Source organism: Peromyscus eremicus, chromosome 15 (genome assembly GCF_949786415.1).
Source record: "Peromyscus eremicus chromosome 15, PerEre_H2_v1, whole genome shotgun sequence".
Lineage (NCBI taxonomy): Eukaryota > Metazoa > Chordata > Mammalia > Rodentia > Cricetidae > Peromyscus > Peromyscus eremicus.
This window is the reverse complement of record NC_081431.1, coordinates 38,299,768-38,326,416: the sequence shown is the minus strand read 5'-3', so window position 1 is coordinate 38,326,416 and position 26,649 is coordinate 38,299,768. Positions and strand designations below refer to the sequence as shown.

At 42.7% G+C, this 26,649-nt stretch overlaps 1 protein-coding gene across 6 annotated transcripts in view; it reads right to left on the bottom strand.

Annotated features, from left to right (window-relative positions):
• Positions 1–26,649, bottom strand: part of Axdnd1 (axonemal dynein light chain domain containing 1) — a 75,686-nt gene that overhangs the window by 22,497 nt on the left and 26,540 nt on the right. For 5 of the 6 annotated variants that reach the window (XM_059281242.1, XM_059281241.1, XM_059281245.1 and 2 more), the window contains 8 exons: positions 25,693–25,813; positions 22,934–23,035; positions 20,286–20,449; positions 17,707–17,782; positions 16,263–16,497; positions 11,092–11,293; positions 7,331–7,424; positions 1,656–1,864 (listed from right to left, as the gene is read on the bottom strand). In XM_059281242.1, the coding sequence (XP_059137225.1) occupies positions 1,656–1,864; positions 7,331–7,424; positions 11,092–11,293; positions 16,263–16,497; positions 17,707–17,782; positions 20,286–20,449; positions 22,934–23,035; positions 25,693–25,813 (1,203 nt within the window). The remainder of the gene's footprint in view (positions 1–1,655; positions 1,865–7,330; positions 7,425–11,091; positions 11,294–16,262; positions 16,498–17,706; positions 17,783–20,285; positions 20,450–22,933; positions 23,036–25,692; positions 25,814–26,649) is intronic. The other variant, XM_059281244.1, reaches the window with a different exon arrangement.

The following is a 26,649-nucleotide window of genomic DNA, read 5'->3' as shown; positions in this document are numbered from 1 at the left end:
CCTCCCGAGATGGCACTAGTGGGAGGTAGTGGAGGCTGCAGGAGGTGAGCCCATTGGAGGTGTGCCCATGGGGTGGACTGTGTTATCCCTGTCTTCCCCTTTTGCTGCCTTGCCTTGAAATGAGGAGGCTGTTCTCGCACAGACTCCTGCCTGGCTTCAGGCCCAAAGCACTGGGGTCAAGAGGTCATGGACTGGGACATTTCAAACTGTAAGCCAAGACAAAACTTTTCTCTTTATAAATTAATTACCTAACTTGAATTGAAATAAAGGACAGATTCAGTTTGTCAGTGCGCCAATTGTATGAGCTACTTCCAAAACTAAAAGTAACCACAGGCAGCTCTCAATTTAATTCAGGTTATGATTTTCATGTCTCATCTTTACTTGATTTGAATCTTCAAACTTTGTGAATCTTCTTTCTAATTTTTTTCTTTTTGAAACGGTATCTCAGGTAGCCCAAACCAATCTCAGACTTAACTATGTAGCTAAGGCTGGCCTTGAACTCCTGATCCTCCTGCTTCTGTCTCCTAAATGCTGGGATAAAAGCATGTGCCACCAAATCCATATTTTTTTTTGTTGTCTTTGGTTTTGTTGGTGGTGGTGGTTGGTTTCTTTTGTTGTTGTTGTTTGTTTGTTTGTTTGTTTTGTTCTGTTTTGTTTTTAAGAAAAGGTCTCTCCATGTAGCCCTAGCTGTCCTAGAACTCACTATTAGACAAGAAATCTGCCTGGCTCTGCCTCCTGGGTAATGGGATTAAAGGTGTGAGCCACCACACCCAGCTCAGGTATTTTGCTTTTTTGTTGTTGTTGTTTTTACTTTTCAGTTTTATAAAAGATAATTGGTTAGTATTTAGTGAAACACAAAAGTTATATATTCAATTTTTCATGGAATTGGAAGCATCTTGTTTTATTTTGTTTTCTCTCCCTCCCCCCTCATTCACTCCCTCCTCCTCTCTCTCTCTTTCTCTGTGGTGTGTGTGTGTGTGTGTGTGTGTGTGTGTGTGTGTGTGTGTGTGTATGAGAGAGAGAGAGAGAGAGAGAGAGAGAGAGAGAGAGAGAGAGAGAGAGAGAGAGAGGAGAGAGAGGCTTGCTAAACTGTTTTGACTAGACTGACTGGCCAGCAGATTCCAGGGATCTGCCCATCTCTGCCTTTCCCATGCCCAGCACTAGGGACAGACACAATGCTTGTCTTTTATGAGGGTGCTGGTGATAGACCCCAGGTACTCATGCTTACATGGCAAACACTTTACCCACGGAGGCATCTTCCAAGCCCCAAGACTACAAGCATCTTAAATGCTTCCCAGTACATATAAAGGTGAAAGACATTTATGCAAGTAAGCCAGTCCTTTTTAGAAACAGATGCTCGGGTGTACGGAACACACTTCCTAGCCTCCCTTTGCCAATATGCTTCCCAAAAGGAACCTGCAGTGCCACCGGGCACAGTGTTGAAGCAAGCTGGAAACCTGAACTAAGATTTCTTTCTTTTTCTGAGACAGAACTTCATTACAGAGCCAGCCCAGCCTTGAACTCACAACCCTCCTGCCTCAGTCTAGTATTCCTTTCAAGGTCTTAAACTAACGCCAATTGTTACTTCGCTACGTGTTCTACCTGCCACGCATTAACCTTCAAGTGGACAGCAACACAGGAACAGCAGTTGTCACCTGTGCAAGTAGCTGGAGTATTGTGCCAACTTCTTGGCCAGTGAGATGGCATTCAACTCTAGTTCTGCGATTCCCACTTCGCGTTGCTCCTGGGCCTCTACTTCTTCCTCCTCCAGCTTTGGGAGAGTCTCTTGGTTAGTATAGTCAGGAAGCATTATGGTCAGCAAGTTGACCATCCACTTGATCATGGCTATATGCAATTCATCCATCTGTTAAAATGATCACAATCCAAACAACCATTTTAAAACAATAAAAGCTACATCCCATTTAAATAATAGAAGCAAGGAGGGGGCTCGGGAAGATAACTCAGTCTTTACAGCTTGTAGGCAAGAGAGTTCAAATAAACGCTGGATGGGCATGCCTGCATACCTGTAATCCCAGACCTGGAAGGCAGAGAAGGGATCCCCAGAGCAAGCTGGCTAGCAAGACTAGCCATATAGGTCTCTTCTGAATTTGGGTGAGACCTTGCCTCAAGGAATAAGGTAGAAGAGCCACTGAGGCCTTCACACACATGCTCACATGCATCTGCACACACATATGCATGAAACACACACACAGACACACACACCACTCATGTACACATGGAAAGAAGAAAAAAAAAAGGAATGATCATACCCACGTCAAACTTTCAGCAACCCATAAATCTTTTTTTATTTTTTTATTTTTTTTTGGTTTTTCGAGACAAGGTTTCTCTGTGTAGCTTTGCGCCTTTCCTGGGACTCACTTGGTAGCCCAGGCTGGCCTCGAACTCACAGAGATCCGCCTGGCTCTGCCTCCCGAGTGCTGGGATTAAAGGCGTGCGCCACCACCGCCCGGCAGCAACCCATAAATCTTAAAGAAATCAGACAATTACTTAGTTACTATAATCTTATTGTCTCACTATCTTGTGTTAAACTGGTTTTTGCTTCTTCAGCTTGACTAAGGGTGTTAAGTCACTAAAGTTCAAGTTTCCAAATTGTGCCCAAGGCACCCTAGTGCTCTACAAATAACTCAGAAGGACCCCCACAAGATCTTTAATGGAAGGAAGCAGTGATTAGGATATGTGCTATACACAGCATGAACGTGGCAGCCCACAGCTTCCTCATCAGATGCATATATCGCTTTTGATGACATCGTATCTTTTTAAAGTTTGCTGTTGATGGTTACGTGGAAAGACAGAATGAAATAGGAATATGAATATTGATGTGTAGGAGGCACAGAGGTCCTTGTGTTCACAGAAGCACTGGAGGAACCTAGAATGTTAGCGCATGGGGCTGTTCCTCCAAGGGAAGGAATTCAGTACCTGTCATCCACCCAGAAGGCTGGGAGCAGACCTGCATTCTAGCCCGAGGATCTTTGTGCTATCTGAGTGATCAGAGACCACACTGGACCCTTCCCCAAACCCTCATCATGAGCTTGTTTATGTCAGTTCATCTATAGAACCTATCTTTATGGAAGGTGTCACATGTACTTTACAAAGAGTTTTGATATAGTCACATCTGACTTTTATTTAGCTGACTTTGTTCCTCAAAAAGATTTATGTATGCTTTATTGGCACACAGGACTGAGTTAATTACCACCAGAAAAGTTTTCATCAAATTGTGCTGTGCTTAAATATGCCTAAAATAAACCAGTCAGGATCAGACTCCTGACATTTGAACCGACACTGGCTACTTAGTTATACTGACCCCAACTGCCTTCTTGCCTTTCTAAGGGGCACAGCCAAGGCAACACAGTGTCCTCAAATACCCAGCTCCCTTGCTTGGATTACCAAGCTCCCAATTGTCTCTAGGCTTCCACATCACCTGTCTGGACTCTACTTTTTAAAGATTTATTGTTTTATATGTGTGTGTACGTGGATATGCATGGAGGTGGTGAGGTGCCCTTGGAGTCCAGAAGCCATTTTGGACCCCCCTATTTGGAGTTATAGGCCATTGTGAGCTGACCAATGTGGGTGCTGGGAATCAATCTCTGATCCTCTGCAAGAGCAGCAAGCTCTCTTAACCACTGAGCCATCTCCCCAGCTTCTAGGATTTTAGTTTCCACTGGCTTTAGGTTGTTCCCTTTCCTGGGATGTTATAGCACTTTCTAAATACTCTACTACTGTTCACTTACACCTCTAGCTACTCAATTTGCCTGGATGTCTCTTTAAGGCATAAACCATTGTGTTTATTCCTTCATACCACATAGAGTCTTTAGCAGGGAGTAGCTACTCCATGCTTGTTGAATGGATAAAAAGTAAATAAATAAAATGTGGTGGTCTACCCAGCTTCCTGCCTCTCAGTCAGAAGAAAGGGTTGTGAACTACCCAAAGCAATGTCGGTTAATGTGTATTTCATACTTAATTGAATGCATCGGAACAAAATGTAATCTTGCCCGAGGAAGAGTTAAAAAGGCTGCCACCTCTCTTACTCCCTTTCCACCTGCTCAGAGGTAAATGCATTCCTAATAGCTCTGTCCCATTCCAGTGGTCTGGGTGATACTGCCACTGAAATGGCCTATTTTTTGCTTACCTAAAACATCAATCCATCTTTGAATCTCCCTATGAAATCAACATAAATGGATACTATTATCTTCATTTCCAAGTTATATGATAGAAATTAAATGGCAGAATCAAGGTCATGCAATTAGTCAGGTGAATTTAAAATTAAAACAAAAAAAATAAAAAGATTATCACTTATTTCCATGATTTTTAACAAATAGAAAATGAACATTATCATTGTTATATTAAACAGATTGGCTGGGATTCTGATTCAGAGCTCTCAAGACAGAGGTCACCAAGGAGTGTTTGTTTCTCTTTTATGATCTGTGTTGTAGAATATTGGTTTAAGAAGTGTTATATTCGTTTATGCTGTGCAATATTTGTTTAATGATGCAAAGATGTGTTGCTGTGTTATTTTGCTTTTCTAAGACACCTGATGATCTAATAAAGAGCTGAATGGCCCATAGCAAGGCAGGTGAGAGGGACAGGCAGGGCTAGTAGGCAGAGAGAATAAACAGGAGGAGAAATCTAGGTTTGAAAGAAGAGGAGGAGGAGTGAGAAAAGGAGGAGAGGAGGATGCCAGGGGCCAGCCACACAGCCACACAGCTAGCCACCGAGTAAGAAGGAAAGAAAGGTATATAGAATAGAGAAAGGTAAAAAGCCCAGAGGCAAAATGTAGAAGAAGAGGAACTGGATAATTTAAGTTGAAAAGCTGGCTAGAAACAAGCCATGCTAAAGCCGGGCATTCATAAGTGAGAATAAATCTCCATATATTTAAAAAAAAAAATCAACTACAATACCGACTTGCTGCAGTTACACTAGTCTCTTCGAGAAAAAGAGGCTACTCAGTGACTTCTTAGCTGATATTTAAAAATAAGTAAATAAATACAGCAGGATGGCCGGGACAGGCCTGAAATAGCAACACTCTGAAGATTATAGGACAAGGAGAATCAGGAGCTAGAGGCCAGACTGGGCTACACAATAAAGTCAAGGCCAGCCTGCTCTATGTAACAAGACCTCATCTCAAAAATAATAGTAGTTAATTAACTCATTTTTTGTTTGTTTGTTTGTTTTGTTTTTCAAGACAGGGTTTCTCTGTGTAGTTTTGTGCCTTTCCTGGAACTCACTTGGTAGCCCAGGGTGGCCAGAACTCACAGAGATCCGCCTGCCTCTGCCTCCCAAGTGCTGGGATTAAAGGCGTGCGGCGCCGCCGCCACCGCCACCACCACCCGGCTAATTAACTCATTTTTAAAAGGATACGTAATTTGTCCCTTCAGAATATAAGTGAAAGTTTGGTGTATAGCTCAGTGGTTAGAGCATGGTCTGGTACATACAAGGTCCTGGTTTAGTTCCCAGCATGGAAAAACAAAACTCTGTGTGTGTGTGTGTGTGTGTGTGTGTGTGTGTGTGTGTGTGTATGAGTATGTAATAGTGAGTAACTGAAATATGCTAAAGACAGGTTGTTTTGCTAATCCACAGCTGTTCGCAGCTCCATCTCAGTGTGAATTGGTTGCTGAAAATGATCATAGACCAACAAACCAACCTTACTTATTTATTTGTGTGTGTGTGTGTGTGTGTGTGTGTGTGTGTGTGTGTGTGTGTAGCCCAGGCTTTCCTGGAACCCACTATGTAGCACAGGTTGGCTTTGAACTGATGATGATAATCTTCCTGCCTGGGCTCCCCCAGGGCTGGGATTACAGGTGTGTGCCACCACACCCCTCTGAATTACTTCTTCACATAACAGCCTGAAAGTAATTTTTTAATCTGTTATAAAATCTTATGACTAAAAAATGATTCAATGAACTAAGATTTCAGAAAATACAGAAATGCTACTCTGTCTGGATACTGTTTGCAAGATCAGCTAATGGACACTGTGGCAGATGGTAAAGAACCACTGCATAATTCATAGACAATTCAGAAACAAGTGTCATCGTGTAACAAATACAGCTAATGATGAGTGAGCTTCCCTTCAGATTTGTGTCTCTTTGTGAGCCATGGTTTCAGAAAGAAAAAAAAACATCAAAGTAAAGTAAGCTTTGGAGCGATCCCCAGAGGCTTATCGTGAACTGCACCTGCAGGGCTGGTGGAAGGTCCAATCACATCAGTGTTTTGAACCATCTCAAAATTATTTTAAAATACTGAGTTTTTCAGAGATCTCTTTTGAGTTTTGTATATGCTTTTATAACAGAAAACATTTTAATAATTCTGATGTGCAAATTAGTCACAAGTTAGAAATAACTTTTTCCGCCAATTTTTCTTGCTAAGAGAATGACAGAATAAAGGACTTCCTGCACAAACCTGAAGTCCAGAGTTCAAAACCCGGGTAAAACCTGCGTACATGGTGGCCTGCCTGTGCCCCAGGGCTCACAAGGTGGAAATGGGATCCCTAGGGCAAGCTGCTTAGCTGACTAGCTGAGCTAGTGACTGAATCCTTGAGCCCCTGGTTCTGTGAGAGAATACTCCTCAGCAAACAGAGACTAAGGAAGACATCCACCATCACCCTGTGGTCTCTACACACATGCTCATACATATGCTTGCGAACATGCATACACACAGGCACACACACCACACACACTGACAAAAAAGAAAACTTTGAAAAAGTTGACACACCAATGTTGGAGTCCGGCCAATAGCACAGAGCCAATGGAACAAAGGCGCAAGGGGGAAACAGTGGAAACTGGAGGTGGGAAAACGGATCAGGAAGCAGGATGGAGAGCTGATGGACAAGAGACCAGGCGCTTCCACTTTCAAATGCCCATGCACATAGTTCCCAGAGGCCATTCCAGTCTCTCCCCTCCCTACATGGACTAACTACAATATCGCAATGTTAGTAAAGAAGGACATAGGACATTTCCAAATGCTCCTAGAACAAGGGATGGATTCTAGATTACAAAAGAAAACAAATAGGATTCCATGGATCTAAATTCCTAATGGTAAATCGAGCATTTTTTGAAGAGGGTTGCTATAGCAATGCCATGAGATACTAACAGTGCTAGAATGTTCTCCTGTCACAGACAAATATCGCGTCCTATCATGTGATGGCCCCTCTGATAAACTTTTTCATTCTCCATTGAAAATCATTTGAATAATTACTATATAAGCTTCCAGTTTGCACTTCCCAGTGCCTGCTTCACTGGGGCCCTGTTTTTCCCTGAAGAAAATCACCCCCCAAACAAAGCAAAGTAGAATCCCGCAAAGCCACACAAATACATACGTGTCGAAGAAGTTCAATGTTACCATTGGTGATTTCATTGCCTATCTTCAAAAGCCATTGTTGAATCATGTCAAATATATGACTTTGGAGTGTCCTGCAGGAAAGAGCAGGCAAGACAAACACAAGAGACTTGAGAATATACAAGTCACCGTCAATGAGACAAAAGCAGGACATAGTAAGTGTGGGTGTTGAGAAAGTTTTGTGAGAATTTAGACAAAAGTGATTCAAAGCCTTGAGCTACCGATAAGTTAGTTAGGTTAAGATAGCCTTCCTAACTCCTAGACAGGTGTCAACTAGCATGATGCACTTGGAACAGTGTACAGTCTACCTGCAATATTCTCTCTCCATTGTCAACAGCATGCTGTTCACTCCTAGGCTAGGAGGACCTTCTTGTGTAATGCTAATTCATTTTAAAATTCTCTCAGTGATTGGCTGCCAGCATGACAGTGTGCAGGGTCAGCACGGCCCACTTCCCAACTGAAATAATGAGAGTTAACTTTGAAAAACTGAACTATTGAAAGCTTCCAGAAATGATAAGAAAGAAAAGAAATTCAAAGAAACAATGGCTGAAAACGACCCAAATTTATGGAAAAATAATAATTAACACACAAGGTTCAGCAGTCTCCAGGCAGAATAAACACAGAGATCCATAAACAGATACAGCAAAGTGAAAATCAATTAAACCGAAAGGTAGTTCCTTGAAAAGGATGGGTTAGCCGGGCTTTCTATTGCTGTAATAAAACATCATGTCCAAAAGCAACTTGAGGAGGAGAGTTTATTTCAGCTTTCAGTTGTAGTTCATCACCCAGGGAAGTCAGGGCAGGAATTCACGGCAAGAATCTGGAGGCAGGAACTGAAGCAGAGACCACTGGCTTGTTTCCCTCGGCCAACCACGTCAGTCATTAATCAAGAAAATGTATTCTACAGACTTGCTACAGGCCAATCTTATGGAGGCATTTTCTCAATTGAGAGTCCCTCTTCCAAAATGACTCTAGTTTGTGTCAAGTTGACATAAAACTAACTAACACAATAAGTGTTTAGCTGCAGTTACCAAGAAAAGCAGAGGCGAGGTCCAATGATCACATTCAGAAATGAGAGAAGGGATGGTGTTGACTTTTGAAAACAAAGGATAGGGACATGGCTGTAGTTCTGATGTGGTTTGAATGTGTCCCTCAGTGGTCACTGTGTCAAAAGCCAGTTCTCCATGCAGAAACGTTCAAAGGCAGTAGAAGCTGGGGCTTGAGAGATGGCTCTGTCCTTACTTGCTGCTCAACCAGGGGACCCAGGTTCAATTCCCAACACCCACATGATGGCTCACAACCGTCAGCAACTCCAGTTCCTGGGGGCTGATCCATTTCTCTGACCTCTGTAGTCACCAGGCACACAGATATACATGCCAGCAAAGCTCCCATATACATAAAATCAAATAAAATCATTTCTGAAAGAGGTAGTAGAGTCTTTGAGGTTCAGCTCTGCAGGCTGGGTCTGCCAGACCCTTCGGGGAAAACACTGGAGAAAGGTGTTGAATCGTCACTAGACAAAGTAGCTGATGCCTGCACATTTCTAGATTTAGTAGCAAGGTGAAGTTGAGAACTTTACAGAGCAGGAGAGAAATACCAGAATCTGTCCTGGAGGGATTGGCTCTCAGTGAGGAGTGCTAACCCAGATGTGGGAGACACGGCTCAATGTAAGCTCAGAAAATCTGCACGTGCTCCCAGCACTGGGCACTCTGGAGGACAGGAAAGAGAATTCAGACAGGGGATGCATGAAGGGTGCCTGCAGGAGATGCCAGGGTTTTGTAGGGCTGGTACAGCTGTGGAATGCCATCTCACAAAGCCCTCGGCTGAGCTGGCATCCAGCAGCCTGGGACCCTCTCTGAACTACCCTCTCTGGAAATTCAGCAAGACACTGCTGGGTGGAGAAAAGTCTTTCTTTGGATTGGTAATTGGCAAGGCGGGAACTCAGCCAGAGCCTGCAAGGGGGATTTCAACCCAGGTTAGAATAAGGATGCCTGAGGACAGAATGATCCCACAAGGGTGGGGCACTTGCAACAGGTCTCCAAAGGACATCCCAGAAGCCGCTCACTGACCAGACTAAATCTGTAATCTTATCTCCCAAAGGAAAGAACCCAGGTGAGAAAAGGACCGTTCCGAGATGCAACAGGCGTCTGGGAGCCTGGGAAGGACGACCATGAGGCTCAGACGGGAAACTGAACCCTGCAGACCGCCAGCAGGCCAGCCTGCTTTCAGTGTGCTCTCACCCAGCCCTCTCTGCTTCACAATTATCCCCTCCTCAGTTAAGACACGGTGTCAGTTAAGCTAGCCGACTCTGCCCTTCCTAGTTCTTGATCCCACTGTGGCATTTGAGTAAGAATGGTTGCCCACAGGCTCATATATTTGAATGCTTAGTCACCCAGGAGTGAAAGGATTAGGAGGTGTGGCCTTGTTGGAGGAAGCGTGTCACTGGGCCTGGGGATTGAGGTTTCAAGGGCCCATGCCAAACCCAGTGTCTCTGTCCCTGCCTATGGATCAGGAATTAGCTCTCCACTACTCCAACACCTTGCCAGCCCACCAGGCTCCACACCATGATGATAATGGACTAAACCTCTGAAACTGCAAGCCAGCCCCAATTAATGCTCCCTTTTATAAGAGTGCCTTAGTCATGGTGTCTCTTCACAGCAATAGAACAGTGACTAAGACACCCTTTACCATTCTTTATTTTCCTCTCTCAGAGAACACAGGCTGCCCAGTCTGTAGCACCCTTGTGTCTCAGATTTCTGAGAGCTGGGAATAGCCTTACCTCATTGTACTTCCTTATCTTTCTGGTCAACCAACCCTCAGCCAAAATGGCCTCATCCCCCTCTTCTGCCCCTATAGTTCTCCCCTTCATGTCTTCTTTCTCTACCCTTTCTCTGTCTCTCCCATACTAGCTACTAGTCATACCCTGAGGAGGTTTTCTTTTCTTTCTTTCTTTTTTTCTTTTCATTTTCCTTCCCACTCCCAAATATAGTAACTAATACTAATCAATGCACACAATACTATTAATACCTCCTCCTAAAGTGATTGGCACTTACAAGATGATTTTTCTTTTAATAACACTGTATTTTGATAGTGGGCCTACATTTAATAGTGATTATTTTTGCATTCCTTTCCTATGAACTGTTTATAATGGAAGAATGCAGAGAGATGGAAAGCGCATTAGTGGTTGATTAGGACTGTAGGTGGGGGAGGGGTACAGGCTGGATGAGTTATGTGGCTTGCTTGTGTTTTTTTCCCCAAGGGTTCGTGTTTTGGAAAGCTAGGCTTTTTGCATGGTCATGACACTTTTAAGGGGTTGTGGCCTACTAGGAGGTAATTAGGTCACTGGGGGTACTCTCAGGTCCTTCCTAAGAAGTTGCTGGGAAAGAATGAGCTAGATCCCTCTGACTTGCCATGTGACTCCCTCCCTCCTGCATTCCTGCCATGATGTCATTTGTTAGGAGCCCTCAACAGAGTCAGCACCATGCTATTTAGACTTTCAGCTTGCAAACTATAACTAAAAATAAGCCTCTTTACTGAATAAAGAGTCCAGCCACTGGTATTTTGTGACAGTAACAGAAATCTTATTTCATCATAACATGCACAGTTTCTTTCTTAGAAGAATGGAAAAAGGTTTTAAAATCCACCACAGTTGGCCATATCTATAAATACACTGAAACAACTGAGTTATTGTATTAGGACTTTAGAAACATCCTCCCTGAAAAGAAGAGCCTGGGAACTTACGCGCCAGACTCCATGTCCAGGTATTGTGGAACGGTACCAATAATGTTTAACAATGTGTCCAACTGATACTTCATTTCATTGATTTTTTCATCAAGTTCATCCCAGTCTTCAGGGGGCATACTAGTAGACTCTAGGAAGTTTTCTAACTTGAAAAAACATATGTCCAGAGAAGTAATCAAGTTTGGAAGAACTTTGGAGATACCTAGAAAAGTAGGGGGGAAAACATTAACAAACTATTTGTGATATCATTGTTTCAATACTAGATTATAAAATCTGGGCAAGGACAGACCTCCTTTTGCCTATCATCTACCAGAGAACCTTGAAAGACTCATTTCTGAAAGGGCTGGAATTGGCACAAAACATCCCAAGACTAAGTTCTCAGCACAAAGGAGATTTATTTGCCCCAGAGGGACGAAGGGCAGAGAATAAGAGACCAAGACAGGAGATAGAGGATGAGGGAGAAGGGGAAGAGAATAAGGGAGAGGGAAGGGGTATTTGTCCTGAGAGACAAAGGACTGCCTCTGGATAGAGAGGAGAGAGATGTGGCCCATGGGCAAACAGTAATTTATAAGGTAAAATGGGAAACCCCATGTTAGGAGGAGTTGGTTTGTTTTAATTGGTCATGTTAATTAGGTAGCCAAAGGGGGCTTTTGATCGCTGGACTTCAATACTTTGATAGCTAGACCTTGGTGGTCAGCCTCAGGAAGAGGAAGTGGCCAAATAAGGGAATATGGACCGTGGTGGCTAGCTTTAGGAATGTGATCTAATGGTTTTTAATGAGGCAGAGGGAATGGGGGAGAAGGGAAAGGCCTGGCAGAGCTGTGTTTGCCATGCTCAGGCCTACTAGAACCCATCAATTCCTAAACACACAGTAAGTAAACACTCTGCAGTGAATGCTTCTGAAGCAGTGGGATACATCTTTTGGTGCATTCTAATTTTCTTGTTTTCTCCATGGAGAATCAAATGCCTTAAATCCAGAAATTACCAGCGACTGTTTTCTGTAAATGGCATTAATTTAATGACACTCTCTGAAGAGTGCTTCTCCCTGGGATAGTTAATGAAAGGTGAGAGTAGACATGGGTCTGAAGCCACTTCCTGGGTCCCTGACCGGGTCTTCATGAAGTCTACAGTTTATAGCCACGGCAACCACTATACCCCAAAAGCCCCTGGAGAACAGAGCCTGGATCCCACTGTTAACCCAGTGGACTACTTCACTGGGAGGTCACAGAAAAATACCTTCTCTGTCTCATCTCAGTTTTAAAACACGAAATGAAGATCCTACCTTCTTAGAGTTTCATAGAGAAATAACTACAAGCCAGCTGTTTATACTGTCTTTGGTGGAAACTTACCACTGTATTTACCAGTGCATCAATAAGTAAACAGAGATGTTCAAACTGACTTGAGAATTGTCCATCATTTTGATTTCTTAATTTTAAACCCTATATAACCTCATTTTTTTCCTTGCTCACTATGTACTCTTCTAGGTATTGCCATTTTATTTAAAATTGTATTATTGTTGCTACAGAAAATTAGGCTGGTGTTTCTTCCTGTTGTTTTATGTGGAACAATGGTGCTATCCATGGATCAAGGTAACCAGAATTCTTTACCGGGAAGGATTCCAAAAGAATACACAACATAGTAAAAATGCATTGGTAAACTTTTAGCATCTCCATGGGTTTGGAAGAATGGATTTCCAGTATCTCCTTTCAGAGGAGTGGGGATAAATTAGACTCAGAATCCACTAAGAAGGAGATGGTCTGGACCCCTAAACCACCACACCTTACAGATAACGGTGGAAGGGCTAGGTGAGACCTCAAAACGCCTAGAGACATACTTCATTTCAACTCAGGCTCCACTTAAATTAAGGTGATCTGCTCTAGCCCTAAATGGGAGGAGATGCTGTAACACTCAAGGGCAATTTAAAATTGGTACCAGAGTCTCAGATCATCTCTAGAACTGTACAGATAGTGTCAATATTCAATCAGAATATGGCTCATAAAAGAATTGGCTCAGAACTATGACAAAACAGAATGATTCTGAGAGACCTAAAGGAGAACCAAATGTGGCCCAATTATCATAGCTTTACATTTTAATAATTATTAAATTTTAGAAGTTGTTAAGGCCAGGGATGAGAATTGATAGTAGAGCACTTGTCTAGAACATACAACTTTTTGCTTGATCCTTAGCACTGGAAAAAAACAAAGACTGAAATTATTAAATGACAAAATAGAAAATTTTGGTATTGGACTAGAAGCTCTAAAAGTTTATAAATCCGCCGGGGCGGTGGTGGCGCACGCCTTTAATCCCAGCACTCGGGAGGCATAGGCAGGCAGATCTCTGTGAGTTCGAGGTCAGCCTGGTCTACAGAGTGAGTTCCAGGACAGGCACCAGAACTACACAGAGAAACCCTGTCTCAAAAAACCAAAACCAAATCAAAACAAAAAAGTTTATAAATCCAAGGACTGTAAAGGGTAGTAATTGAAATAAAGAACTCAGTAGATGTCTGACGTGGGTTAGAGAAAACCCTGAAAGAAGGCTGCTCCCAGGCTGTTTCCTGTACACAGACAGATGACCTTTAAACTAAGAGGAAAAAGCAGAATGTGGCAGCACACACTTTTAGTCTCCACACTAGGGAGGCAGAAGCAGATGGAACTCTCAGAGTTCGAGGCCGCCCTCATTTACATGGCAAACCAGTCCAGGCCAACCAGGACTACATAATGAGACCCTATCTTGAAAAACAAACAACCAAAAAAACAACAAAACAACTGACAGAAATGTGTAGCAACCCATGACTGTAGGAAAAACTAAAGAGGGAAACAGAAAAAGAGACACAAGTAAAGGAGGTGCCATATGACAAGAAAAAGGTCTTTCTCCAAATCCACAAAGGGGAAAGGCTGCTCACTGTTTAGTCTTAGACTAAAGCCATGAAGAAATGACAACCACTGGACATGGTGGTGCACACCTTTTATCTCAGCAGGCAGATCTCTAAATTTGAGGCCAGCTGTTCTACACAGCAATTTCCAGGTCAGCCAAGCCTACAAAATAAAGAGATCTTGTCTCCAAAAAAAGAAGGAGAAGGAGGAAGAGAAAGAAGGAGAAAAAGAAAAGAAGGAGAGAAGGAGGTAGGGATAAGGAGGAGGACGAGGAGAAAGAAGGAGAAAAAGAAAAGAAGGAGAGAAGGAGGTGGGGAGAAGGAGGAGGAGAAGGAAGAGGAAGAAGAAAAAGAAGAAGGAGGAGGAAGAAGGAGAAGGAGGAGGAGGAGGAGGAGGAGGAGGAGGAGGAGGAGGAAGAAGAAGAAGAAGAAGAAGAAGAAGAAGAAGAAGAAGAAGAAGAAGACGACGACGAGGAGGAAGAAGAGGAAGAAGAAGAAGCCCCCCACGGACATGCTCACAGCCCAATCTGATGGAGACAGTTCCTCAACTGAGTCTCCCTCTTCCCAGATGACTACAGCTGTGTCGGGATGACAAAAAAACTAACCAGTACAGGACAGCTACTATTAAAAAGACAGAAAATGGCTAGTATTAACAAGAGTGTGGTGTGGTGGAGCCTTGGACACTGTTGATAGGGATGTGAACTAGTGTAATATGGCAAGTAACTTCTTCAAGTAAAAAATGGAACTGCGTGTAATCCAAGCAAACAATCACATATCTAGGTATATACTAAAAACAAAACCAAAAATATTTGCATATTCATGTTAGTAGTAGTACTGTTCGCAATAGCCAGGTGACCTTGGGGCAACCTTGATGTCTTTCTTTAAGGGAGTGAGTGGAGTGAAAAGGAGCAACTCCATTCCCTAAATGTTATTCAGTCTTTGGAAGAAAGTCCCAGTGCACTCTGCAGCATGAATGAACTGTAAGGACATTGCACTAAGGAAAATAAGGCACACACATTACCGGGAGGTGGTGGCACATGCCTCAGCAGGAGGATCTCTGTGAGTTTGAGGCCAGCCTAGTCTACAGAGCTTGTTCTAGGACAGCCAAATCCTGCCTCAGAAAAACAAGACACACACATGCACACACACACACACACAATCCAAACAGGAACTTTCCCAAAGAAAGTAAACAAAAATTTTGGTATCCTTTATTATCAGGAGCATATAAATCAAGACCACAGTGAAACAGTATTTCACATCCACTGTCATGGAGAGATGGCCAAGGAAGCAGAAACATCAGAGCCTCACAACTGTCCTGAGGATATAAACTGTGTCCACCTCAGAAACAGTGTGACAGTCTCCAGAAAGCTAAATGTGGAGCTGTCAAACAGCCAGGACTTCCCTCCAAGAGAAATGAAAGCAGAAAAGAGGGACAACCCCAGATGTTGTCCCTATCAACAGCTGCAACTATACACAAACTCAGGTATACACACGACAATTTATCTGCTCATAAAAATGAAGGCAGGCCAGTCACAGTGGCAAAGACGGTAACACACCCCCTACCCCCCACACATGGGAGGCTGAGAGACTGCAAGTTTGAGGATAAGTCATGTCTTTAAAAGAGAGAGATAGAGATAGAGATAGATAGATAGAGAGAGAGAGAGAGAGAGAGAGAGAGACAGAGACAGAGAGAGACAGAGAGAGAGAGAGACAGAGAGAGAGACAGAGAGAGAGAGAGAGAGAGAGAGAGACAGAGAGAGACAGAGAGAGAGAGAGAGGAGTTCGGGGCCAATCTGGACAGCCAGGGGGAGCAGGGTATGAAAGAAAGATTGGTACATGCTGTAAATATAGGTGATCCTTAAAAACACCATGATACTACATAAAGAACCATAAAAGGGCACAAAACACATTTCTCATTCATAATAAAGCCCAAATGAAACTGTAGGGGATAGAAGGTGGATTTAGGGATAGGGTAGGGGTGAGGGGTTAGGAGTAAGAACTGGAGGAGGCAGATTTCAGGATTCCCAGTGAAGTGTTCTGAATATTGCAGACTCAACTGTCGTGATGAATGCACACACCTGTGTATGTTGCATTCATACTTTAGACAGGTGGATGATATTATATATTAAATTATATCTCAGCAAAATGATACTCAATGCTTTTCTACTGCTTGGCTTTTATAGCTTATACTTAGATCTTAGCTTTTCCTTTCTAATTAACTCTGGGTTTTAAAGATCTTCAACACTAATTACTGATAAGATTCTCTCCAACGCCGAGAAATCTCATTTGGCTTGCTTACCGTTGTCACCGTTTATCCTGATTTCGTACTCCTTGTAGAGCCTGCCTATGGTTTTTAGCATTTCCTCCATGTACTCGTACTCTGGGGGTAACACCCCATCCATGTTCTTATGGCGACTAAATATCCCAAACCCAATGTCTGTCCAGTTTTCCTGTAAGCGTTTAATCACTTTGAGAGCGTCATATCTGGCCAACAAAAAATCCCCTGTAAAATTGTCTTTCTCCTCATTCAGCATCTAGAAAGGGAAACAGAGGGGAGAATGGTACATTACTAATTGAAGTCTGCCTCAAGCCTCCATCCTCCATGATTCCTAGCGATTCTGGGGTGTCACGGGTTATTGTCATTGTTTGTACATTTCTTCTTGTAAGATTTGGGGGTTAAAGATACTCAGGCTCACATTCTTCTTCTGCCATTTGCCATTGACAGATGACTCAGTTAACTGTTTTCCTATGCTTCAACTGGGGAATGTGTCAGATGGGGATCATAAAACCTCTATCATGAGCATGTCTTGGGCTCTGTATGAGATTTCATTAGGTCATGAATTTGATATTGCTTCTTAAATTATTTCAATATCATTATACAATTTTCTTTGTCCCACTACTATAGCATAATAGTAGTGGGGGGTAGCTGAGGCTTGAACCAGGGCCTTGCATGTGTTAGGCTCCGTGGTATAGTACCACTGAGCCATATCTCTAGCCCTCATAATGGTTACTTAATTAATAAAATTCATTTTTAAAATTTGAAACTTAAAAAAAATCCTAATATTGTGTGAAAATGTAATATATATGGCACATACACAATACAATACAGCTTGGCCTTAAAAAGAGAGTTAATCCTGAAACATGAATGATCTCTGAAGGCAATATACTAAGGGAAATAAGTAAGCCATTCATAAATGGACAATGCTAGAACCATCAAAATCACAGAGAGTAGAATAATGCTTGTCAGGGGCTGAGGGAAACTGAGCACTGGGACTTATTGTTCAATGAGTAGCAATTCCATTTGAAAGCTGGACCATGTGGCAGTATGAATGTGCTCCATGCCACTAGCCTATACACACACTTAAATGGTTAAAATGGAATTTATGTTAGTATATGTTCCCATGATTTATAAAAGTGTAATTAATTTTAAAAGTCCAACTTTGTTCTTTACACAAAAGCTCTAGACAAGGGGGGTAGAAATGATGTTATTCTGGGAACTCAACTGAGAATCAGAACCACACTTACCACACAGCCTTACTTCATTTAACTCACAAACTGAAACAAAACTGAAAAATATCTAAGCATATTTTTAAGGCCCCAGTGGTTTTGCTGGCTTTTTAAATTTTTTGTCATTCATAAACCTTGCTGTGCCATTTTAAAGGATGAAATGTGCTCAGCTGTGGGTGGGAGCACCCACATTGCCACCAGCGATACTATCAGCAGACTGTTGGAGGAAGTCTTACCTTTTGAAACTCCTTGAAGTCAAGAAGGACGGCAGCGAACGGGTTCCCCTTATTAGGGCTTACAATCTCTTTTCCACTGGAAGAAGAGGGAGAGAGAGGAGAGAGGTCTCGGAACAAGGTGCACACAAAGAAACCCACAAGTCCGCCCATGAACAGCAACATTACCTGTTACCTCGGCCATCTTTCAGCACAGCCTCCAGGCCCAGCCCCTCTCCTCACTGGCATTCCTTTTCAAATTCACAATGAGAAACAACAAATTCTTGCCGGGCGGTGGTGGCCACGCCTTTAATCCCAGCACTTGGGAGGCAGAGCCAGGTGGATCTCTGTGAGTTCGAGGCCAGCCTGGTCTACTGAGCCAGTTCCAGGAAAGGCGCAAAGCTACACAGAGAAACCCTGTCTCGAAAAAACCAAAAAAAAAAAAAAAAAAAAAAAAAAAAATTCTGATTCTAACTAACCAAATGATGGGGCTTGAAGCCTTCAGGGCATCTCTTTAAAGGGTGAGCTCTCATTTTGAGAACCCAAGACTAGGGTGTCCATAAGAATTCCCACCAGACAATATGTGAGTGGACAGGAAGCCTGATGGATAGAAAATTAAGAGAACATCAGGTCAGGAATCTCCCTGATGATGGATAATTAAGAGAACATCAGGTCAGGAGTCTCAACCTCTTACAAGAAGCTCCCTTTCATTTCTCTGAAGTGTACAAGAAGGCTGTTTTATTTTTTCAATCTTTTATATTTTTATTTATTATTTGTTTGATTTTTTAAACAATAACAACCCTTTTTTGAAGCTTGGAGATCATTTTATTACAAGCAAGCTGAAAACCCCAACGGCTGCTGACAGGAAGAAGAGAAGAGGAAGTGTTGGAGCTGACTTGGAGGTTGTCAAGCAGCTCTAGAAATGGGGGAGTGGGGTGATCCTTTGTGCTCTAACAAATAAAGCTGGGCTGAAGATCAGGGGTGGAGCTAGTGATTAGTTAGCCATAAAGGCCTGGAGGTCTGTACAGACAGATAGGAAGTGATATGGCTGGGCCGAGAGAGGAATATAAGGCAGGCAGAGACAGGAGCTCAACCCCTTTTTGGTCTGAGGAGTCGTGGAGGTGAGAGGTGACTTTGGCTGCTCCTTTACTTCACTGATCTTTCAGCATTTACCCTGATGTCTGACTCTGGGTTTTTCTTATTAAGAACAATTAGAATTCACGCTACGGGGAGGGCAGGACAGTATCCAGAAAACCAGTGACAGAGTCCAGTGTCAGGAAAAGCATGCTGAAGCATTTGGCTAGTAATGGAAAAAAGAGACAGAAATGAGGAAAAATCCAAGTTTCAGATTTCAAATTAGAAATCAGAAAAGCAGGTATGCTTAGCAATGAAGATCTACAAGTGACTGCTTAAAGAATATTTATAAAAACAGGGTCTCACTATGTAGCCCAGGCTGGCCTTGAACTCACGATCTTTTACCGTCACCTCATGAGGGCTTACAGGCGAGAGCCATTGTGGCTACCCTGATGAAGTCATTCTTAAGAAGTTCCTAAAGAACAAGGGGGAGGACATCTGGGTCCCCTCACTGCTGCATGGGCTGCACAAAGCCACTCAGAGATGGATCAACTTTGGCTTTCAGAACTTTCACCTCTTCTAATTGGGAAGTCTTCAAGAGTTTGGAAAAACTGGAAACTACTAAATTAAATTCACAATAGAAACAGTGTCTCTGTGACAATGCACTCATGGGATAGCACAGGTCTTCTGTCCTCAGCTGAACTTCCTAGGAACTCACTCCCAGATGCTCCAAGGGATTCCAAAGTGACTCCATATGCAGTCACACAGACCATGGAGGTTAACTCTCACCCTTCTCTGTTTTCTGTCTAGAATATGAGTACTAGCAGCACAGGCAATTGGTGAGTCATGTGTGCAAAGGGAGCAGAAATCATCTAGTCCAGTCTGCACCCGAAGTATAGATTCTCACTAACCTTGTCTATGTACATATGATTTAGTCACCTAGCCTCAACTTACATTATTGTTAGCCTCTTCCACTTTCAGATTACTCTGGGCTGTGGAGATGCTCACTGGGGGAAGCGCTTGTCACTCAAGCCTAGTGAGCTCTGGGTCTCCAGAGCCCACATAGGAAGAAGAAGCATTAGCAAAAACTCTCTATAATCCCAGTTTGCCTGTGGGAAACAGAGACAGGAGCCTATCCAGAAGCTCCTGGGCCTGTATGAGGCAAAGAGATCCCATCTCAAAGAAGGCAGAAAGACAGGGTCACCCAAAGGGATCCAACGCCCTCTTCTGGCCTCCTGGGACACACACACATACATGCACATCACACATACAAAGACACACAAATACAATTAAATCTTTTTAAAAATGGGTGGGGGGACAAAGAGTTGGCGTTATGAAGGCAACAGCAATTTGGCACGGAGATCAGGAGGGCTGCATAGGTGTTCAGCACTGGAAAGCACCTGTGTTCAAGGCCCAGTAATGGATGTTCTTACCTCCCCTCCAAACTCAGAGTAATTAGTGAAGACATTAGCCGCATTACCAGACATAATGTAACCAAGTCAGAAAAAGCCAGATTCCTGCGGACCCACACGTTATTTTTGAAGAACTCCTGCCACTTGAGGAGCCCAGTTTTCACAGTTTGCGCTCTGTCCTTTGTAGAAGCCTCCGTGCGTTCCACATCCTGCTTATATTTGTTCACTAACCTTTTCCATTTTTCTGTTAACTTCTGCAGCACTGCAAGGTCTGCAGTGTCCTAAAATGAACAGAATCAATGCATTCAGTTACTCACAGAACTCACATTGACTGACAGGGACTAAGTCTTTATTTTATTTTTCTTTTTTTTTTTTAAGATTTATTTATTTATTATGTATACAATGTTCTCTCTGCACATATCCCTGCAGGCCAGAAGAGGGTGCCAGATCTCATTACAGATGGTCATGAGCCACCATGTGGTTACTGGGAATTGAACTCAGGACCTTTGGAAGAACAAACAGTGCTCTTAACCTCTGAGCCATCTCTCCAGCCCCAACTAAGTCTTTATTACTGTTGAATTACTTGAAGAGTTCACAGGAAGTGGGCCAAGAAGTTGAAAAGCTATTTCTCTTTCCAAACACCATCAGTGACACTATGGCAATGGATTTTCTGTGGGACATGTTATTAGGGACAATATTTTTTCCTTTGCAACATGAACCTGGTTTTCCCACAGGATTTTTGCAGGGGCAGAATGACACACTGGCAAGAACAGGAACTGGAGAGCCAGGCAGAACCAAATGCAAATTCTAAACAGTGATATTATTTAGTCTAAAGTTCATTTTTATTATCCATAAAATACAGACACTGATATATATCTCAGAGGTTTATTTTAACAGTTAGATGGCAGGAGCTGGAGAAATGACTCAGTAGTTAAGACTGCTTACTAATATTCAGAGGGTTGACCTGGGGCTCTGTTCCCAGTGACTCATAACTGGGGATCTGGTGCCCTCTTCTGGCCTGAGGGCAAATGCACACACATGGTACACAAACTCACATAGGCATACACACATGCACATAAATTTGAAAATAAATATTACAGAGAAGTGAAATGACTGGAAGGTATTCCTCTTACTCTCTAGAGATCTTTCTCACATTTCCTTAATAAATGTTATGTTTGTAGCCGGGCGGTGGTGGCGCACGCCTTTAATCCCAGCACTCGGGAGGCAGAGCCAGGCGGATCTCTGTGAGTTCAAGGCCAGCCTGGGCTACCAAGTGAGTTCCAGGAAAAGGCACAAAGCTACACAGAGAAACCCTGTCTCAAAAAACCAAAAACAAAAACAAAAACAAAAACAAAAACAAACAAAAAAATGTATGTTTGCTATGCTCAAAGGGAGGGGGCTTAATGACTGCTGTAAATGGCTTGACTTAGTGAAATGCACTAAATGCCAGCTCATTTTCTCCTTTGGAGACTGTCTTAGTTAGGGTTTTTATTGCTGTAAAAAGACACCATGACCATGACAGCTCTTACAAAGAAAAAATTTCACTGGGGTGGCTTGCTTACAGTTTTAGAGGTTCAGTCCATTATCATCATGGTGGTGAGCATGGCGGCATGCAGACAGACATGGTGCTGGAGCTGAGAGTGCTACATCTTGCAGGCAACAAGAAGTCAATTGACACACTGGGTGGTCAATATGAAACCTCAAAGCCCGCCCCGACAGTGACACACATCCTCCAACAAGGCCACACCTCCTAATTGTGCCACTCCCTTTGGGGATCATTTTCTTTCAAACCACCACAGTGATCAATACATTTTCTCATAAAATTATTTAAGAATGCATCAGTAATGTCTCCTTCCTCTCCTCTTCCTCCTTTTCCTCTTCTTCCTCCTCTCTTTGTTTGTAGCCCAGCCTGGCCTCAAACTTGTGACCATCCTGCTTCAGTCTCCTGTGTTGTGGAATATTACTTTAACTAGGCAAGATGTATTACATTTGTTTATGCTGCATTTGTTTATGCTGCATTTGTTTAATTCTGTAAAGATGTGTTGCTGTTTTACCTGGCCTGCCTAAGGCACCTGATTGGTCTAATAAAAGGCTGAACAGCCAATAGCTAGGCAGAGAAAGGATAGGCGGGGCTGGCAGGCAAAGAGAATAATAGGAGGAGAAATCTAGGCTCAGGGGAGAACAAAGGAGAAGAGAATGGGGGAGAAAAAGAGGGAGACCTCAGGGCCAGCCAGCCAGGCAGCTGCCAGACAGACAGACACAGGGTAGGACATACAGAATGAAAGAAAAGTAAAAATCCCCGAGGAAAAATGTAGATGAAGAGAAACAAGTTAATTTAAGTTATAAGAGCTAGTGGAACAGGTATAAGATAAGGCTGAGCATTCATAACTAATAAGTCTCCATGTCATGACTTGGGAGCTGGTTAGTGGCCCAAAAGAAAGCCTGCTACACTCCTAAGTTCTGAGGTTACGGGCATGCACCACCACACCCAACCACCACCTCTTACTTTTATTTTATCTTAAGCACTAATAATAAATAACTCTATGAAACTCTGGAGTGTTACTAGACTAGATGTGCTGCTTTGATTATAGTGGAAGACACTGTAACTAAGAGTCTTTATTCCTTCCCTTATTTTTTTCATTCTACCCACAACAAAGTACAAATATACAACTTAAGAATCTATAGATCTGGCAAAGCCGAGCCTACGGCTTCAAAACATAACACTTACAATCATTTACCCATGACCTATGTAAAGTGGGATTTACCTTGGTTGACAGCATTATAATGAAATGCTTGATATATTTATTCCAGCCTTTTTCACTGAGGTAGAGTTTTTTAGCCATTATGACTCTATTTCTTTCAATTACCTATAAAAAATGTACTATAATCAGGAACCTAAAACATTTTTAAACATTGTAATTTACTTGTAATGTTTTCACATATCAATTTTTATTCAGCCATTACCTTGATCAAAATTTCTTACTTTAATAATTTGAATCACAAACTTACACATTTCTAAAACTATTGAACTGGAAGTATGTTACAGTTCAGGACTTCTGGGTAAGATGAAAGACCATAAATTGCTATCCAGACTAATCCTAACACAGAGAAACTTCAGGATTACACAAAGACAATGATGGGTTACTTGTAGATTGTTGAGAAAAAGAAAGCCAATACAAAAGAAGCCAAGCTGGGGCTAGATAGATGACCCAATAGATAAGATATGAGGACCTGAGTTCAAATCCCTAGAACTCAGGTAAACCTAGCATAGTGGTGCACTTCTGTACCCCAGAGCTCCTACAGGAAGATGAAAGCTGGATACAGGAAAGTCCCTTGAAGGTCTCGGATCAGCTACCTTAGTGTTTACAGTGGAGGGGGGAGAGAGAGAGAAAGAGAGAGAGAATCAGAGAGAGACAGAGACCCTCTCTCAAACAAAGTGGAAGGTGAGGACCAAAGCCCAAAGTTGTCCTCTGACCTCCACTTAAGCAAAGCAGCATGTGTATGTTCTCTCTCTCTTTCTCTCTCTTACACACATACACACACAAACACAGAAGAAAAATTAAAAAGAAAGAAAAAGGAGCCAAACTGAACATAGCTCCCACTGCATCTCTACCTGTTGGAGTCTGTCAGAGTCCAGCTCTGACCTGTCAAAGGGTTCTTGGGGGAGGAGAGAGTAATGAGGAAGTATTAGATAGAAAGGTAGACAGTAAGAAAGACAGAGACACAAGATAGCTTTGGGAGGGCCTTGGGTCAATACCCAGCTGCCCCAAGATTTATTCTATTGGGCTTTTTATGCACTATCAAGGGGAAAGGCAAAAGACCTCCCCCTTTCAAGATCAAAGCACAATGTACAGCCAAGTGTATATCCTTCAAGACACCTGGTAACTATGCCCATGGCCAAATCATCCCGTTATGCAGCCCTGTGCTCAGATTCTCTGTCCTTGAGTAAGGTCTTACTAGGGAGCCTCTGTGGGCCCCCACACCTACCCAAACAAAGGACTCAGCCAAGAGGTAAAGTGGGTGGCCCTGGCAAAGACCAACAGTCAAGCCCATAATGCTTGCAAACCTCAAAAATAGCTGCAGGTTTTGGTGAGACAGGGTTTCTCTGTTTAGCCTGGCCTATCTGAAACTCACTCTGTAGACCAGGCTGGCCTTGAACTCAGAGATCTATCTGCCTCTGCCTCCCAAGTGCTGGGATTAAAGGACACCACATCTGGCTTCTCATGTGTCCTTTTACCTGCCCCCATCCTCTTTCAGCACCTATTTTACGCTTTTATTCTCCTTTCTAGTTTTACACATTTATACTCCTTCATACACATACAAATTTAACAAAGCCTAGTTTTTCTGCTTGTTTGTTTGTCTGTTTCTCAAGACAGAGTCTCCCTATGTAGCCATGGCTGTCCTGGAACTCACTATGTATCATAAAAATATTCATTTATACTCATAATTGATTCTAATATATTTACAATATCATGGTTTTTACATTTTAAAATGTAACCTTTTCTTGGACTTACTTTTCCCAAGTAAGAAAGTCTTGATTCTGCTGCCCAGTATATAAGCTTTCTCTCTAGGTTTAGGACACCTGCACATTTTGATAGGAATTCCTTCTTTATGTTCTCCAAGCAGCTGACAGGCCACCCCATGCTGTACTAACAAGCATCTATCATGCAGGCTGTCTGCAAGGGGAGCCTGGTGACCTGCCACCAGCGGAATGTTGAACCAATCTGACTGGATCAGATTTTTAAACTTCCTATGAGTCAGAATTCAAAGTTAATTTCTACCAGTCCCTAGGGTCAGAACAGAGAGTCAACACATATGTGTCTTTAAAATGAAAGACTATTGTGGGATTTGCTCTCACTGTAAAGCATTACTGTCATGTTCTATGGGTTTCCCTCATTGATTTGCCAAGGTATTATAACCCATGTGACATGATATCCAAGGATCCTAATATGGTTACATAAGATGAAAAAGTAAGAGTTACCTTTTATAGCGATTGGAATTAGTATATATTAGCCATACTACCTTTTCTAGGGATTAGTGTACACTACATCTACAAATTAGCATACATTAAAGTTAAAAGTTTTAATATATGCCCAAACAAAAGAAAACCAGAATTTACAGTCCTAGGTTACAGGTTCCAGTTAAAGAAGGAAACAGTCCTGAACTGCACAACAGCAGTTACCCAACAGAGGAAAGACACTTCCATCTTCAGTGCCCACAAAACCTATGATTTCATCAATAAACATACACCTTCTTTCCTCCTGTACCTTTTGTGTATGTTATTAAAATCTGTCAGATGGAGGCCGGGCGGTGGTGGCGCACACCTTTAATCCCAGCACTCGGGAGGCAGAGCCAGGCGGATCTCTGTGAGTTCGAGGCCGGCCTGGGCTACAGAGTGAGTTCCAGGAAAGGCGCAAAGCGACACAGAGAAACCCTGTCTCGAAAAACCAAAAAAAAAAATCTGTCAGATGGAACTTCAGTCAATATAGGAGTCCGAGTTGTACGTAAGTCCAGATGAACAAACCTTTAGGGCCAATTCATATGTGGCTGAGCTCCAAATGTCTCTTTCTGTCATTAAGAGTTTAATATCATTCTCCATCCGTCCTCTCTGCAATGTATATAAGTCATGGTAGTCTTCTACTATTCTGAAAGAACATTAAGAAATAGCTATTTAGATACTTTAAAAATATCTTTGTGCCGGGCAGTGGTGGCACATGCCTTTAATCCCAGCACTCGGGAGGCAGAGGCAGGTGGATCTCTGCGAGTTCGAGGCCAGCCTGGGCTACAGAGCAAATGTCAGGATAGGCACCAAAGCTACACAGAGAAACTCTGTCTCAAAAACAAACAAACAAACAAAACAAACAAAAAACAAAACAAAAAATAAATAAATAATAAACATATCTTTTTATGAAAATAGGCAACCTGGTCCTTCAAGCCTTTTTACAAGGTAACTGTAGCATACTTGCTGGATATATTGGCAACACTTTTTAGAGTGAAATTTTAAAAGTTCACATTTTTACAAATATCATGGTAGTTGTGACAAGAAAAATACACCCAATGAACCTTCTATACACCATTGTATCTAATGAAAAACTCAAAATAAGCCCCAAGATATGCTCAGTGGGTACAGCATTTGCCTCGCAAGCCTGATGCCTGCCTGAATTCAGATCCCCAGGACATTACAAAGCCAGACACAGTAGCATGCGCCTGATCCCAACACTCCTCTGGTGAGATTGGAGGCAGAGACAGAACAGCTGTCCGGAAGTGTATCCAATAGCCACCCTGGAGGACACAGCACAGTGAGAGAAAAGAGAGACCCCGGCTCAAACACGGTGGGCAAAAACCGACCTCGAAAGTTGTCCTCTCACCTCTGCAGGTGTGTGCCTGCACACACAGACACACACACAGACACACACACACACACACACACACACACACACACACACACACACTCACCTAGTTTTTAAAACATTTTTAAAAA